We start from the raw sequence: 11,414 nt of genomic DNA, 5'->3' as shown, positions 1-11,414 counted from the left end.
CCACCTGTGAAATAGGAGTAATAATACCTCTGGAATTGCTATGAGGATTAAATGAGGTATGCATTAAAACACCTTAGCACAGCGCTTGGCACATAGTAGGTGCTCAAGGAAATAATTATTAAAATTATTCCTCCCTCCTCCCCACTATCCCAGAACTGCGGAATGTCAGAGCTGGAAAGATGGGAGAAATCACCATTTGATACCCACCCCCCACACACACACATATCAATACAAAGAGGGAAACTGAGGCCAGGGAAGAGTAAAGTCGTGAAGGATTCTGGACTGGAGTCCACCGGTCCCAGGTCCCAGCCCAGGAGCGGTCCCTAGAGGCCTGCAGCCTCTTCCAGACATCACCTCCCGCTCATCCCACGAGGGCGGGCCGCCGAGTCCGGGCTGGGCGGGACTCCAGCGGTGCCGAGGCCGCTTGGCCACAGCCCCTCCCTGCCGCTTTGCTCTGGCTCCGCTGGGTCCCAGGGACGCTGGGGCCGGAGCTGCTGCCGCGGTCTACACCGTCCCCTCGTTTGACGGGTTCGCCTCCCAGCAGCGCCTGGGCGAGTGACATCTGGGCCGGACCGGCTGGTGCTGCGCGGCGCAGGTAAGGGCGTGCGCGGGCGGGGACAGAGGGGCAAGGGGTGCCGGGGCGCGGAGATACAGGGAGGCCTGACCACTCCAGGGTCGCGGCCAGTCAGGGCGGGTGCCGGGGGTGAGTCTCTGCATGTGTGTGTAGTGTGGGCAATGTGTAAATGATTAGTGTGAGCGCGACCTGCACTCCAGCCTGGGAGACAGAGCAAGACTCCGTCTAAAAAAAAAAAAAAATTACTGTGAGCAATGGGTTAATAGGTTGTATGCGGTTAGTGTGCGGTATGTGCAAGGTGTGACCCATGGATCATGATGTGTGTCTGCCTGCAAGAAGTGTGCATTGCAACTCTCTATAGCTCTAAGTGACTGTGCTGGGGTAACACAGGGATCCACGGTGCATGTACACTCTGTGGCGGGAGCCGTGGCAGAATGGTGCACTGGGTGTGCGTTGTGTGAATTGTGAGGTGTGTGTTTTGTGTGGCACATCCATGGCCCCTGTGGTGTGTTGAGCCAGGTGATGGAAGGTGGGACACATTTGTGCAAGAGTGACACTGACAGAATGTTTTCCGTGGTGGCTCTGCCTTTTCCACCCAGTGCCCCGGAGGGCTTGGGAGAGTGAAAGCTCACCCGGATCTGGGTGGAGAAAGTATGACAGGTCCCAGGCTCACCCTCTCACACACAAACACATGCACACACAAGAGAAGCTGCTCCGAAATCTCATTTTTTTATCTTCCAAAATTCCTGTGGATTTTGCATTCTTCTATAATATTTCTGCATTTGTTTTAATGTAAAAATACTGTTCTGATAAATTACCATCCAATGAGTTGGCTCAAGTCTTGGAGGTAAGCTGAGTTTATCTTGTGGTGGGAATCCCCTGCTTGTCTCCCAAACTGAGATGCAAGGACTTGGACTCAGCAGGAGTGAGGCGGTGATGTTGGGTATGTGGTGTGTGCTGCAGGGCAGGGTGGGGGGGAGTTGTTTTGGTCACTCCTAGGGCAGGGGCAGGAGAGCTGGGCTTCTGAGTAGGAACCCTGACCATCAATGAAGTTCTTGCCTCTTCTCCACTGCCTGGGCAAGAAGAGGCTGCAGGACCTTGGGGACCACAAAGAAGGGGGTTCCCCTAGCAGGCTGCCTCCTGAGACAGTTAGGTGGTTGTGTCATCCAAGCTTGGTTCAAATTTGATTTAAGCAAATGCAGAAATATTAGGCTTCAAAAGGGCTCTGGCACTTTATCTGCAGAACTTTGGGCAAAACCTCACTGTGTCTCAGTTTCTTCCTTTGTAAAATGTAGATGTGGATAGTATTTGCCTCATAGGTTATTTTTAGGACTGCCTGAGTGCCTGGATATTAAGTGGCTGGCACAATCTTTGATACATAGAAATCTTAACAGCTGGTGGCAAAACTGTGATGATAGTAATGGCGACCCCCACACAACTGGGTCCCTACCCACCCCAGGAACTCTCAGTTTTCACAGAGGCAATGATTCCAATAAGCTGTGTGGGTAGGAATCAGAGAGTCCCTATTTGAGTATGTCTGGGGGACCCTTTCCCATTCCCAGACCGAATCTTTGTTGAATTCTCAGTGACCACCTGCTTCCTGGGAAGATGCAGTCTGGGAGAGGACAATGCAGGTCTCTGTCAAAGCCTGGGATGGAGCGTGGGAGAGAGGTTGGGGGAGAAATGCAGGGGCAGCCATGAGCTTGGATGGAGGCTTCTCAGTCCTGACAAACCCTGGAGGAACCGAAAAATGCTGGCCTTGTGTATGTGTGCGTTTGGGAACTGGCAGGGGCAGGGGCCTGGGGTGCCCTCTGCCTGGAATGAGGAAAGTCCAGTACAGGATCAGGAATATTTGGTCCCTGGACCAAGACAGGCCCTGAGAGCTGAAAGGGAGGCTGTGAGGTCAGCACTGAGCTGCAAGAGGAAATGGACCAGGAGGCCCCCCTCAGGCTGAGCCTTGTTTCTGGGGCTAAATCGTTTGCATTGGCAGAGCAAGTGCCTCTGTTCCTGTTGACTTCATTGAGTCAGTTTAGAGGAGTTGCCCAGAAGCCTTGGAGGACAAGGGGACATAAAAGGCAGTGTTGGGAGCTGTGGAAACATCTGGGGAGGGCACCTAAATATATCTCATGGTGACGGGGTGCCATGATGGGCCAGTGCAAGCTTGGGCACGGCAGAGGCAAGCCACTGTTCCCACTGTCCCCTAACAGGGAGTACTGCTGCCCCAGAGGCCCTGAGGGCTTCTCTGGAAGGTCTGGACAGAGCCCTCCTGGGGAGAAGGAGGCCTGGCCCAGCCCTGACTTGCTGAGTGATAAGGCCAGCTCTCTTCTTAGCTGTCAGGGAGGTGGGACCAAGTGATGCTGTCGTCACTTCTGGTCCTGATTTCCTTTAATCCCCAATTCTGGCTATAACTGTTTATAATTCCACACCCCTAGCCCTAAGAGTCTATAATTACTCAAACATTCTAGAAGTCTACAATTTAAACTCCAACTTTCTACACTCCAGAGCTGTAACATTCCCCAATTCTGGCTCCAATGTTGGAGGATTCTGGCCCTGGCTTTGGCAGTCTGACTCTTGCAAACTTATAACTCCCAAGAAAGAGGTTACTTCAGCAGAATCATGTGAGAAGCCCCAGAAAAGGTCTCCTCCCTGCCTAAGCCAGCCTGGAGTGGAGGCAGGTGCCTGGTAAAATGGCCATATGCTCTCTGGGGTGGATGACAGTGAACCCAGAGGCCCCTCCTCATCAGAGCAGCAGAGGTGCTGGGAGTACCTCACAGCTGTCAGGGGACAGTGGCCCTAGAGCAGAGAAAGGTTCAGATCTTGGATTGTAGGCACCCCTCATGATGAGGGAATTGTGGAGTCACTGGGCACCTTGCAAGGCCATCAAGAGGAAGGAGAGAGAGAACAGGAAATGGGGCTGAAGAGACCTCAAAGGCAAACCTCGTTCTCTCTGAGAGACCTCAGGTTATAGAAAAGACTCCTGTGGAGCCAGCAGGAGCAACACCGTTGATGCACAGCCATGTCTGAACTCAGCATAGGCTGGGGGGTGGAGAGCTCCAAAATTTACAGTGATTAGCTTAAAACCTTGCCTTGAGCTGGTGACAAGCAGGACTGGTAGCTGACTGGGCAAGTTGGGGACAATCCTCCCATAGAAACCTTTCCCTACTTTCTGTGAGTATTCTGACCAGGACTTATGTGGGACGGCTGAAGAATGTGAGCCAGACAAACCATCTGTGTTCTTGGGGAAACCTGTTAGCTTCTCTGGGAGGGGCAAAGGAAGGGCTTGGGCATCCAAGGACTCAGCTCTTCCTCTCCCATCTCTTTTCTGGTTCTGAAAGCTCTTCACATGCAACTTGCTGCTGAGCTAAGCTAGAGCCCTATGTATGCTGGCTGGAAGTGGGTGCATGCATGTGATGGTGCCTGCGTGCCTGCCGTGGGTGGTGTGTTCCCAAGTGTGGCAGGTGCCAGGGCACGTGTGCATATGTATGTGTGAACCTGCGTGAGTTATGTGGAGCTGTGTCCGGGGCTGGGTGTGCTGTGCATGCACCAGTGCAGAATTGCACCCACAGGCATGTGCTCCTTACAACTCTGTTAGGTCTCTGTGGCCTCTCTGTGCTTTCCTGTGGTGGATGGCAAACAGCAGACCCCAGACTCTGGGCAGAATGAGGGGCTCAGGTTGCAGAGAGGGAAAACCTCTGCAGCTCAGCAAGAAGGCCTAGCTCTGGCCAGACGCGGTGTCTCAGGTTTGTAATCCCAAAACTTTGGGAGGCTGAGGGAGGAGGATCGATTGAGACCAGGAGTTTGATACCAGCCTGTGCAAACTAGAAAGGCCCTGTCTCTACAAAAAAATACAAATTTAGCCAGGTGTCGTAGCTTATGCCTGTAGTGCCAACTACTTGGGAGGCTGAGGAGGATCATTTGAGCCCAGGAGGTCAAGGCTGTAGTGAGCTGTGTGTTTGCACCACTGCACTCCAGTCTGGGTGACAGAGTGAGACCCTGTCTGGAAAAAAAAAAAAAGACGTCCAGTCTCCTCCTGTCTAAGGAGACCACCAACCATGCTTCCTGCAAGCTTGAAGTGGGCCAACTCTTTTTAGGATCTGATCTGAATCCCAGAGGGACTACATCTCCTCCTACGGACCAGAGGTAGGCAGCCTCCTGTTTCAGTCAAGAGGGCTGAAGGTAGTATTTTCCCTCCTGACTCCTGGGAGCAGCAAGGAGCCAATGGGCGGTGGCCAGGGATGTGCACGAGACCATTCCTGCCTGCCAGGGGCCTCATTACAGGCTACAGAAACCCTTCTCAGCCCTTGACTCATGTGGATCGGAACAGCTCCATTCCACAGCTGAGAAAACCAAGGTTCAGGAAGGGGTAAGACCCACCCAAGGGAGTAACCAGTACTGAACTGTGAGCCCAGCCCAGAGCCAGGAAGGAAGACACTAGGACTAAGCTAGCAGTGGCTGCCTGGGGGCAGGGCCTCCGGGGGTAGGACGCCAAGGTCAGCCTGGCCAGCTAGTGGTGAGCATCACCCAGCAAGGGCATGTGGGGTGTAAACTGTTAAGCACCTGATTTATTGTAAAGGACCTGGGGGCTTCCTGCTGTGACTGAGTGCAGGAGGGTGGCTGTGGAGGGGTCAGTGCCCACAGGCAACATAGGGTCTGAGGGGCTTCAACCTTGGGCACTCCTCCCCTCCCCATGAGGAGCCTACACCCTGGGCTGAGCTGGGAGAGCCTGCGCCTGAAAGTTATCCCCTAAGGCTTCCTCCTCATCTTATGTAACTGCTTTTATTCCTGGGGAAAATCAAGAGCCTGGGAACCCCACAAATCTCCCGTGGCATCTGGGACAGTTTGAGATTACGATAAGGATTTCGGAGACTGGGAAAACAAGGCCTGTGGACTAGGGGTTTGCGGGGCTGCCCAGGAGCAGCATGTGTGTGGAGCACATGCAGAGGCCCGGGCCTGGGCAAACAGGTATGTGAACAGGTGTACACACTTCAGAGCCACTCACAGAAACACACACACACTTGGGCATAATTCTAAACACTTGTGCCTTGTGAATGCATGTGCATCTTCCAGCACAGGCACACATGGCTGACAAGCCCCCAGGCAGACACTGTGCACCCAGCATTGTCCTCCCCCAGCCTGGGGGCCTGACTGGGGTTGGTGGCTCTTAAGGCTACCTCAGGGCTATGCCTCTGCCTCCCAGAACAAGCTTTCCCAGGCCTCCCAGCCTTGTCTCTTTCCCGTCTCTCCCCCCTACACCTTCTTACCACAAGGACAGAGGAGGGGCCCTTCCTGTCAGCTGGCTGGGAGCAGAGGTGGCTTTGTCTTTTCAGAAGAACTGGTTCTGTGGAATTTGTGCTTATTTCCCATCAAGGATCAAGGACTTGCTCTGGGGCTACCTCAGGGCCCCACAGGATGAGGGGCTGGTTTTCAGATGAGTTTTCTGCTTGCCTGTCATCTGCATAGTGTCTAAAAATTTGAAAACTGCCTTCCTGTCAGTGTCTTGGTCATTCTTCATGACACTCCTGATATGTAAGTGCCTTCACTTCCTCTATTTGGCAGATGAGGGAGCTGAGGCCAGAGAGGGATGGGACTGCCTGAGGTCACACAGCAAGCTGAGGCAGGGTTGACCAAAACTCTCATGAGCTGGGGTTGCAAGGAAAATGCTTTCAGCTTCCTGGGGCTTGGAGGAGGACAATTTGGCTGTCAGAGCCTAGAGGGTGGGGCAGGCTGGCACTACCAGGTGGGCCTGCCACAAAAACACCTCACACTCCTTTACCAGGAGCTGACGGGGGGCACAACCAGCCCCTCACAGGCCAGCACTGTGCTGGGAGGCTCACCCCTGAACCTACCTTTGTGGACATGCCAAGAGAGGGCAGGAGAGGGAGCTCTGCCTTGCTGTGTGACCCAGGCAAGCCCCGACCCTCTCTGGGTCCAGCGCCCTCTCGCCTACTGGTATATTGGGATTAGGGATTGGTTGAGGGATGTGCTCCCTCTCTGGACCACAGAGGAAGCAGAGAGTTTCCCCAGGGCCGGGAGTGGGGCACAAGCTCGGGATGCTCCCTGCCAAAGCCCTGGTGGCCCTGAGTTGTTGCCTGTGCCCAGGGAGTCCGAGTCTTGGCACTGGCCTGCTGCTGAGATCCACCGAGGCAGGGCCTGGCACACAGTGGAGGCTTGGGGCCTGGGGGAGGGTCTCCTCCAGGCTAGGTGGCTGGGAGAGGGTGATCTGGCAAATCCAGATGGGGCCTGTCCACCCGTCCGAGGCTGCAGCCCCCTAGCTCTCTGCCCCTTACCCTCCTTTATGTTTCTCTACCACTGCTCTTATCACTATCTGGCCTGCTATATATTTACTCATTAACCACAAGAAACCAATCTCCCCTGCTAGACTACAGGTGTCTCAAGGGCGGGACTTTGTTTTTTGACCTCAAGTGCCTTAACATTACCCGAACAGAGTAGATGCCCAATAAGTACCTGTAATAAAGAAGAGGAGGAGGAGGAAGCTGGAGAGTCATCTTACAGACGAGGAGAGCCCACCATGGGCCCAGGTAGAGCCGCCCTGGCTTCCTTCTCATCAAGCCCAAGCTCAAGGATGGATTGGCGCTGGGGAGGGGAGGGTCGTCTGGGGTCAGCCTTTCCCCCGGCATCACCCTCCATCTTTAGTGCTGTAGCAGGACGAGCCGCGGGCAAAACCCTTCAGACACCTAGATAGTGAAGGGTGTGGCTTTAATCAGCTGGGAGAATCGGCAGGCTAGCGTCTTAAAATCTGAGCTCGTCAGGTGCTCAACTTCTGTCCCTTTTAAGGGCTCACAACTCTAAGGGGGTCCGTGTGAGAGGGTCATGATCGATTGAACAAGCCAGGGGGTACATGACAGGGGCTGCGAGCACCAGTGGTCAGAGTGAAACAGAACAGAACAGGAGGTTTCACAATGTCCTTCCATACAATGTCTGAAATCTATAGACAACAACAGCTGCTAGGTCAGGGGTCGAATTTTAACTACCAGGCTTAGGTCAGGCAGGCCCAGGCCTGGTTTCGGATCCGGTTCTTAGGCGCCGAGCTACCTGCCTTTAGTTTCGCTTCTCTTTCCTTTTCCGAGTATAAAACAATATCAAACAATATGAGAGGGTCTCTCTCTTCCCTCAGTGCCATCCTCATCCCTGGGTGGGAATTGTCTGGATCCATAGGGTTGGAGCCACAGATAACAGAGCCATTAATCTCGGGGTCTCAGCCTCTCTTAACGGACCTTCCAGGCACTGCTGAGAAAACCAGGTTAATGGTTTCCTGCGACAGCAATTAGCAGAAGCAGGGCCATCTCCAGACTCCAGAGAAGCCAGGAGAGGGCTGGGGTGAGAATGGGGAGGAGGAGAAAAAACAGCCACCCAATGCGTGCCTTCCCTCTGCCAGGCCCTTGTCCTGAAATGTTATCTCACTCCATCCTCCCAACAGTCTCTTAGGCTAAATTGGTGATGCTGCTTGTTTGAGTGAGCAAACAGAGGGTGAATGAAGTGACTTGCAGGCACCTGGGTAGAGGATGAGTCAGCATTGGTGTAAAGGACTTGAGCTTCAGGGTTCTCAGGATGCGAGTCCTGGCCCTGCTGCTTGCCAGCTCTGTGCTGTGGCAAGTTACTTCCTCTCCCCAGGTCTCTCGGTTTCCTCATCTGCTGCCTTTCCCCACTTCTGCCAGAACATTGCACGCGACAGTTTTAGGCACAGAACTGACTGGCAGCAGGGGCTGTTCCACGAGTGGGAATTTGCTCCAGCACTTCACAGACTGCAAGCAGGGCACTTGCTAACTCTTGGGTGAGTTTTCTGGGTCCTTGCCTGGAAGGGCTTGTGCCCCTCAGCTCCCCTAGGAGCTTCCTGAGAAACTGCAGTCCACTTGCTGCCACCGAGGCTCATCACAGGCAAGAGTGGCAGTAGGGCAGGCACTGGGGTCCTCCTCCTTCCTCCGCCTGGCCATGCCTGGAGCCTGCAGACTGCACAGCGTGGAGGGACGAGGCACCTCAGGACGGGGTCAGTGGGGGCGGGGAGGAGATGGACACATTGGTGCTGTGCTGTGCCTTGCTGGAGAAGTGGAATAGCTCAGTCAGGATTTGGAGCCACAAAGGTCTGGGTTGGAGTCCAAATGGCTGGCAAGGACACTTTTCCTCTCTGGGCCTCAATTTCTTACTCTCTAAAATGGGGGCAACCGTGGTCTCTCCCTGCGTATGTGAACACTGCTAAGTGTAGTATCTGGAGAGGGGCCGTCACGGAGGAGGCTGGGCCCTGCCCTCAGAGCTCCCCAGGAACTTTGGTTGAGGGAGTGAGTAGGAAGGATTAGTGACCGAATAATTGTCCACAGAGGAGGCCCTTGGGAAGCCTCTCACCTCTGCCATTCCAGCTAAATCTTAAGACAGCCTGGAGCTGGCCCCATGGGAGTGGATTGGGAAAAAAAAAAAAAAAAAAAAAAAAAAAAAAAAAAAAATGCGTCCCTGAGTCCAGGTGTGACTTGTTAAGGGTGAAAAGGCCTATCTGGGAGAGCTAGGTTAAAACTTTTCCGGAGTTTCTGTTGCCATTCAGCTCTGCTGACACCGACACAGAGAAAACAGGCAGCCCAGCCCATGCGTTCAGCCCCGGCCTCTTGAAGATATCTGGGACTCTCATCTCTTGCCAGCTCTAGAATGGGTCGCATTCAGGGAACTTCTCCACCCCTCAGTATCAATGAAATGAAAAATGAGAAGGTCCTTTGCAAACTTTAAAGTGTTGTGCCCCAGAAGGTGCATCCATGTGTGTGCCAAGCCCCTGGGTGTGTACGCGAGAGTGAGAACGTCCAGCTTCCAGTGTATGTGTGTGTGTATGACTGGCTGGGTGGGGGGAACTCTACACTGCCCTCGACTCCCTGTGTGGCTGGGACTCTTTAAAATTCTTACAATCTTTTTTTGCATTTCCTCACTGTTTGTCAGTTTATCAGAAAGGGAGGGGGCCATGGTCCAGAAACCTGGCAATTGTTTCTAAGCCTGCCGACTCTTCTCTCCTGCCCTTGCCTTATCCTGTGGCTGTCTCTGGAGGCCTGACTGCCAGGAGCTCCCAGCATGGCCTGTTCTGCCAGAAGCTTGCCTGGCTCCTCTGTGCAGCCCGTCCACCACCTGTTTTTCCATCTGTGGCTATGCACTGGCTGTTTTCACACCACTGTCCCACTGACTCTTTTTATTTTTGGATTTTTATTTTTTTTAAAGATAGGGTCTTGCTCTGTCACCCAGGTTGGAGTACAGTGGCCCTGTCATTGCTTACTGTAACCTTGAACTCCTGGGCTTAAGCAATCCTCCTGCCTCAACCTAAAAGTAGCTGGGACTACAGGCACGTATCACAATGTTCAACTAATTTTTAAAAATATTTTGTAGAGATGGGGTTTTGCTTTGTTGCCCAGGCTGGTCTCAAACTGCTGGCCTCAAGTGCCGCTGACTCTTTATAACATCCCAATGCCCTCCAGAGATGGTGTTTATTGTTCCCATTTTACAGGCAAGGAAATGGAGGCTTGTTGAAGGGAAATGGCTCTCCCAGAGTTATCCAACCAACTAACGGCAGTGCTAGGGTTTCAATTCTTACCAAACTCCAAAAACTTTATTAACTGTTGTGGCTTACCTAGTAGGTGTGTGTTGGCTGTTTGGCTGAATGAATAAATAAATGAAAGAACATGAATAAATCATTCCATCAAAATTGAGCTGAAAGAGAAAGTTAAGCAATAATAGCAAGGTCTGTCATTGACTGAGCAACTACAATGTGTCAAGTGTTTTACACAAAAATGAAAGCTTCAGGAGGCTGAGGCAGCAGAATCATTTGAACCCGGGAGGAGGAGGTTGCAGTGAGCTGAGATCATACCACTGCACTCCAGTCTGGGTGACAAGAGTGAGACTATCTCAAAAAAAAAAAAAAGAAAAGAAAAAGAAAGCAGTCAGGATTATTGTTATTCCTATTTTGCAGCAGAGGAAGCTGAGGCTCAGAGGAATTAAAGGATCCTGTCCAATGTGGGAGCTGGGACTATAATTTGTCAGTGTCCAGGCCTCAGAGCTCTGAACCTAGCTTTCCTGGTTCCTTAGTGTTAGAGTGAGTCGGCAAAGCCTGGCAGCAGGTGCCCATTACAGCAGAGGACCCGGGGCCCGTCGAGACTCTCAGGAAGCTGGGTGCAACAGCCCACCCTGCCCCCTCCTGCCTTGGGACCATTTCCCCATTTGTCTCTGAAATAGGTTTCTATTTCAGGCTGGGGTGGGGATCTGGCAGCTCAGGCTCTGACTCTCCCTCTCTGACTGTTGGCTTGTCCAGTTAGGGCCAATGCCCCGGCATGGGGTGATATCTTGCTGCTTCCCCTGTCCCAGGGCTGGCCCTGTCATTAATAGCTCCATGGGAGGGCAGGGTCTGAGCAAGACACAGTCATTTGGTTTACGGAGATGGCATAGGCTGGCTCAGTGGCTTCTGTGCCCAGCCCTGTGTGGATTCCAGGGACCCAGGGGCTAGTGGGTCCAGCTCTCTCCTTAGGAACTCAGGGGCTGGGTACTGAGCTCTAGGAAGATGAACTCTGCAGTAGCCGAGACAGAGCCTGGCATCCTGACTCCCAGGGCAGTGCCGGTTTTCATGGCCTGGGATGGAGTGGTGGCTGTCCTGTGGTACCAGGAGGCAGATCTCAACTCAGAGTGAGGGATAACCTTGTTTCTGTCATGCCAGAAGGATGGGAACCAGCCTTTCAAATCAGCCCACAGTTCCTGAGTGTCCTATCCCTTCTATTGAGAGACAGGGGCACGACAGGGACAGACCTGCACAGGAGAAGGAGAGCCCATTGTCTGAGGGAGGAGAAATTCCCTCAGGCAGCAGCTA

At 53.1% G+C, this 11,414-nt stretch overlaps 1 protein-coding gene across 7 annotated transcripts in view; it reads left to right on the top strand.

Moving 5' to 3' along the window:
* The first annotated feature begins 450 nt into the window (after nucleotides 1-450).
* Nucleotides 451-11,414, top strand: part of P2RY6 (pyrimidinergic receptor P2Y6) — a 34,442-nt gene continuing 23,478 nt past the window's right edge. For 2 of the 7 annotated variants that reach the window (XM_003254745.3, XM_030829002.1), the window contains exon 1: nucleotides 8,042-8,366. In XM_003254745.3, coding sequence (XP_003254793.2) covers nucleotides 8,098-8,366 — 269 coding nt within the window. In that variant the 5' untranslated portion in view covers nucleotides 8,042-8,097. Of the gene's footprint in view, nucleotides 596-1,183; nucleotides 1,422-5,838; nucleotides 6,101-8,041; nucleotides 8,367-11,414 lie in introns of those variants that run through there. The other 5 variants (XM_003254746.4, XM_003254747.4, XM_003254748.4 and 2 more) reach the window with 5 other exon arrangements.

Source organism: Nomascus leucogenys, chromosome 15 (genome assembly GCF_006542625.1).
Source record: "Nomascus leucogenys isolate Asia chromosome 15, Asia_NLE_v1, whole genome shotgun sequence".
Taxonomy (NCBI): Eukaryota; Metazoa; Chordata; class Mammalia; order Primates; family Hylobatidae; genus Nomascus; species Nomascus leucogenys.
Note: the sequence above shows the minus strand (reverse complement) of the source record. Positions and strands in the feature narration are given on the sequence as shown.